General features: G+C 33.0%; 1 protein-coding gene across 1 annotated transcript; it reads right to left on the bottom strand.

The window, feature by feature from the left end:
* Nucleotides 1-1397: 1397 nt before the first annotated feature.
* Nucleotides 1398-5678, bottom strand: LOC136350172 (uncharacterized). The gene is made up of 2 exons (XM_066301683.1): nucleotides 5569-5678; nucleotides 1398-5513 (listed from the first exon to the last, which is right to left on the bottom strand). Exon 2 carries the CDS (start codon nucleotides 5151-5153, stop codon nucleotides 1398-1400), a length of 3756 nt encoding a protein of 1251 aa, XP_066157780.1. The 5' UTR covers nucleotides 5154-5513; nucleotides 5569-5678.
* Nucleotides 5679-6081: the final 403 nt, after the last annotated feature.

Raw genomic sequence — 6081 nt, 5'->3', positions numbered from 1 at the left:
CTAGAACAGTCAGTTTTTTGTAAAAATCCTGTAAATCGCACGATTTAGGGCTATTTGCATCATTTCGATCAGTCCTGTGTTTCAAAATCGTCAATTCCGTGAAATCGTCGAGTTTCGTCGGAAATTGACCTTTAACCATGCTTTGACGTTATTTCAACAACGTTACGAGCAATTTTGTTCAAATCGCCTCCTTTTAGCAAAATAAGCCTCATGGGGCCATAAACGACAAATCGCCAATTCGGCTGTCCTAGAACAGTCAGTTTTTGTCCAAATCGTGTAAATCGCACGATTTAGGGCTATTTCCATCATTTCGATCAATCCTGAGTTCAAAATCGTCAATTCCGTGAAATCGGCGACTTTCGTCGGAAATTGACCGTTAACCATGCTTTGACATTATTTCAACAACGTTACGAGAAATTTTGTTCAAATCATGTCCTTTCAGCAAAATAAACCTAAGTAGTTGAGCTAGGGGGGTTACAGATCAAATGTGCCGTTTTCGCACATCCGCTAACGTTATTTTTGCTCCGTTAACGTTATATTTGTCGTTCCGTTAAATTAACGTATGGGGAAAATGGGGGAGTATTCGCGCCGTTAACGTTATTTTAGTAGTTTATTGATTTAGCGGTGTATTGCGAAAACTGTATTTGTCGTTACGACAAAATTAACATGGAATCTTATGGGAAAAACTTTGTCGTTACGCTAAAGTTGACGTTAAACGTATCTCCATCTCTCTCCTGTAACGTTATTTTTGTCGTTCCGTTATTTATTTCTTGAAAGGTGCACTGCGAAAACTAGTGGTTGTTTTTATAGAGTTTTCGCACCGTTAACGTTATTTTAGTGATTTATTGATTTAGTGGTGCATTACGAAAACTGTATTTGTCGTTACGACAAAATTAACATGGAATCTTATGGGAAAAACTTTGTCGTTACGTTAAAGTTGACGTTAAGCGTATCTCCATCTCTCTCGTGTAACGTTATTTTTGTCGTTCCGTTATTTCATTCTTTAAAGGTACATTGCGAAAACTGTTGGTTGTTTTTAGAGTTTTCGCACCGTGAACGTTATTTGTGTTATTAGGTGATTAGGTGGTGAATTGCGGAAACTGTGTTTGTCGTTACGACAAAATTAACATGGAGTCTTATGGCAAAAGGTATGTCGTTACGTCAAGGAAGTTACGTTACCATCTCTCCCTGTGGAGTGGGCGTGTCGGTACAGGTCCGGGTTGAGCGCCTTGAGACAGGTCCGTACTTGGGGAACTTCTGTAGAGTGACTGGAGCGTGGAGTGGGTGCTCAAGGTAAGTAAACGAAAAAATGCTCTCTTAATTTTTATTAGCACATAATACAAACATAACATTAATATAATCTAGAAATTTTGCAATATATATAAGTGAACTTTAAACTAAGGCTGTCCGTGACGTATGTTACTGAGGCTATAGTGTCCGTAAGGTAGAGTATCAAAGCTGTTTGATAAAATTTGTCGTTTGTCATCATAAGGATTTAAAGCAATTTTATTTTGTTCAACGCTATAAATTTCATGATTATAGGAACGAATAGACCGTTGGGTTACCGAAGTGATTTTAAAATTTTTTAAGCATTCGACGTAATCGTTAAAAGTTAATTTGTTACGGACAATAGTATGTTTCACTCCTTTCGCTTTTTTGGTAACCTTTCCATCTTGAATTTTAAAACTGTACATTTTTGACCTGAGTCCAACAAAATGAGAAATAATTTTTCCATTAGCTTCATCCTTCATTAGTCCTAAGACTTTTTTATTTGTCGGAGGGATATTGTATGGATTGTTGGTAGGATAATCGGAAGTATCAAATTTCGTTAGATCTCTCTTTATGATTTCTTCATAAACGTCATTACAACAGAGTTCGTAAATAAAACTGTCGGTGTCCATGTACATGAGCTTGCACCGATCAACTCCCATTTTCGGTAGCATGTACTCATAATGAAAATCGTACATGTATATTTTAGACAAGTCTAAAATTGCCATGCCTATGTACAGTGGTTTATTGAAACAGATTGAAGACTTTTTCAGTTCAATAATAACAAGGTTTTCATCTAGAATTAATCTGCTATGAAACCTAGGACTAGAAATAAAATTTTTTGCACCATAACGTCCTTCCCAAGATTTAACAATTTTAACTACGCGGTGCTTTCGAATATTTTCCATCGTTTTCCCAAACACCGCGTTATTAAACAGCTTGAATAAATTTTTTTCAAAAGTTGATTGAGCTTGTGTTCGAAACCCGTTATTTAATTCAATATAAGATTTTAACCATGGTGACTGGTTAAACTTTAAAATTTTGTGAATTTTTGTCGGAACTAATCCATGTTTTAACATTTGCTTTAAATTCCTATAATGAACAATATAATTTTGTTTATGAAACAGAGTGGTCATTAATTTGGGTAATTTCGATTGTGGCGGTTTAAGATGTTCAGGTGCGAAAGGAAAGTCCTTATGCGTGTCATGTAACTTATTTGGGTACTGTAAATCTACCTGCAAAATATACCCTACGGGGGAATCGTCAGGAATAGTTAATACGTCAAAATTGGTATCTTCTATCCATTCGAAGCCTCCGTAAGGTAAAGGTTCACACATTGCCTTTCCGTACAAATTGTTCACATCTAGGTAAAGAAGGTATTTAGACGGTTTTACAGGATCATAGTCAAACATGTACTTGTTGTTTGCTTCTGAATATCTACTGCTACACACAGAAACGCCACCACGAATACCTTTTTCAATAAACATTATTTGATCGATATCGTGTAATAACTCCAACTTGCATTTAGTGTACTTTAACATACAGTCCCAAGTATATCCGGGCATGGTAAAATACCATGAAGGATCGAGATTATGAGTTGAAATACAATTTAATCTGAAATGTTCAAAAATATCAGCTAAAAGTATAACATCAGTTTTTAAATACAAATCTGAATATTCTCCCAAAGTCTGAATATTAAAAGAATCCCATACCTTCGATGCATGACTATATTTTTCGTCGTCAATATGCGAATCTTCTAGTTTATTATAGAAATATTCCTTGGATGGTAAAGTTTTTTCATCAAGTTTATCAATACTATCAATATAATCGTAGCAAAACACACCTTTACACGTTAAGAGTTTAAATTTTTCTTCCGTCACATCTAAAAATTGACTTTTTAAAAGTTTTAAATTTTCGGGTTGCATCGATTTTGCAAGTTCATCGAGAGAAGCCCCCAAAAATCTATACGAATCAATATAGCGAAATTTAATGTCATTTTCTGTTACATGATGGGTGAATGAAATATATTTTTCTTTGTTAATAGGTAGTACACTTAAACATCCTTTTTTACATAAAAGTTTGATTAAAAAATGAGAATCGTATCCGGAAAGATTCTGGAAAATTATCGGCACCACAAACTGCTTACGAAAATTTAAATTGCATACTGAATGAGCAAATCCTCTGAAAATACCCGTGAAATGATCATGATCTCGAACAATTTCATCTTTAGGGGAAAACGGTTTTTCACAAATGTGACACCTTTTAGCCATTGATAAATCAAGTTGGATGTTCATTGGAGTGTTTTTCTTTGTTTCATTATAAATAAATTTCGACAGTTCAATCATTTCATTAACAAACCATTCAACACAGTTAGTACCTCGAAACATTTTGAACTGAGATAAAGAGTCATTATATGCACATTTGATGAAATATCCTACACTAAAAGGAATGTGTCTTTGATATTTACCTAAATCATTCGAGAAAGAAACGTTTTCCAATTGACTTTCGAAATCAGCATAAATAACAAATGGGGCTTTTTGTTGATAAACATGATTTTTAAACTCTATAAAGTCGTATTTGGGAAACGAAATATGACAGTCATTCAACTTAGTGCACAATACTTCATGTGTTAATAATTTTTGATGGTTGGAAAAATAATTTAAACATCTATCACAAATAAATTTACGTTGTTTATGTTTGTTTAACTGACTGGATAATAATCGTGATAAATCTTTAATCCAGCAATAGTGATAGATAATATTGGTATCTTCTTCTTCTACTACTGCATCTGTGGGAACCGGATTATAGTCATTTAATTTAGGATAATATTTGTTCTGAATTAAAAGCAAATTAATATGTTTGTTTAGTTTTTGAGGTGTTAATCTGACTGGAACTACTGCATAGAATGTTGTCGGTACCGTTGACATTTCTAAAGCGTAAACATTTACCGATATATCGTTTAATTTTTCAAATTTATATATTTTGTTTAAAGGCATAGGCATTTCTAAATTTGTGGTATTTAAAACAGTGCTGTAATGTGGATATGAAGTAATACGATTATTGTTATTTATAACAGGATAAATAGCACTAACAATCGACCAATAGAAACAGGCTTGATCGTCATTTTGAATATTAATGCAAGCCCGTTTCTTTGAAATTTCTTTAGGTAATTTGATAAAAGTTGAACCGCTACCCATTTCAAATTTATTAATATTAATTTCTAAATAATCGATTTTTTGTAAAGCAAAGCCTGAATCACGTTCCTGAAATTCTGACAGTTGGTTTAATACTTGATCTTGGATATTTTCGCGAAACCAGCCAAGTAAATTCGTTCCCACATCAATGATTGCATAGTTTGTATTAAAATAGAAAATGTTAATTATTTCCTTATCCCCAGATTTTTTAATAAACTCCCCACAAAATGTGGAAGCTACCTTAATAACTGGATTTTGTTTTAAAAACTCTTTTATCTTCGTTTCAAATAAAAGAGAAGAATCGTTTAAGAATTGATTTATATCCTTATGCGTCAAATTAATAATAACATTCGATGTTACATTTTGATTGAAACATGAAACCACGTTTTCCCACGAAATCCTACTTTCAACATTACTTGTTTCTCGATTTAATCCCTCTATATTTTCTAGTTTTAGTCGAAGTAGTTTTTTAATTACATTTAATTGATGTAAATTTGTCTGCAATTTGCGGTGCATACGATATGGTAAACCACCTTTACCGATTAAATTATTACAAAGGATAATCAATTTTTGCACTCGGTTCAACCAAACAGTTAGGTTTCTCTTACATAATTTATTAATTTGGTGTCTAATTTTTTTAAAACCTGTAATAACATCTAAGGATTTTTTCAACAAGTTATCCGGATCCATGATACAATACCCTTTCTGTTGCTGCTGCTGCTGCTGCTGCTGCTACTAATTCTTCAAGCCAAACAGATTTCGAATAAAATCAGCGGATTCGGATGTCCTATGTCTTTTGTTCCCCTAAAGACAAGGGCGTATTTTCCTTCGACAAAGTTATGCAGCTGCGGTTCAAACGTCTCAGTCACTCTTCGAGGGAGGAATACCACAGTGGTTTCCAAGTGTAATAAAATGTTTTTACCGTATTTGGTATTCGAAAGTGTAGCTTTATAGATCAAATATTTTTCATTAATTGTTAAATCTTGTAGTTTAACCAGTGCTTTATCATTCTTTACAAGACACACTTGGTTTAGTTTTTCCAAATCCATTCTGTTTTAAAATTTAAAGACTTTAGTCATTTACAGTTAAAAAAACTTTCACTTACGTTAAACACTGCAAAATCAAACACCGTAAAAACTTTCAAGTTTGACTGTCTGCAACAATCTCCTTTACTTCCACTCACATTAACCACTGTAAATTCAAACACTATGAACCTTTAAGTTTGACTATCTGCAATAATCTACTTTGCGATATTCCCAGATGGAATTATTTATTCCTCTGCGGATGCAATCTTCCTTTAAATTAAAAGTATTGATATATTTCATCGGGAAAAATAAAGTGGTTTCATGTTGCAAATATAAATCATTTTCATGGGATTATGTAAATTAGTCTTTAATGCTAGGAAATATAGAACTTACATTCTATTAAATCATTCCCGGATAGAAGTACTGACTCCTGTATATGGACTAATTGCATCATTCTCCGATTGTATTTTTATTTACACCTCTTTGCAAATGCTGTCTTCCTTTAAATAGAAAGTATTGGTATATTTCATGTTACAAATATAAATCATTTTCATGGGATTATGTAAATTAGTCTTTAATGCTAGGAAATATAG

Source organism: Euwallacea fornicatus, unplaced genomic scaffold, assembly GCF_040115645.1.
Source record: "Euwallacea fornicatus isolate EFF26 unplaced genomic scaffold, ASM4011564v1 scaffold_134, whole genome shotgun sequence".
Taxonomy (NCBI): Eukaryota; Metazoa; Arthropoda; class Insecta; order Coleoptera; family Curculionidae; genus Euwallacea; species Euwallacea fornicatus.
This window is presented reverse-complemented; position numbering and strand designations above follow the sequence as displayed.

What these genes read in the sequence shown, in the direction of transcription:
- LOC136350172 (XM_066301683.1), bottom strand. Translation starts at nt 5,153, where the DNA reads ATGGATCCGGATAACTTGTTGAAAAAATCCTTAGATGTTATTACAGGT.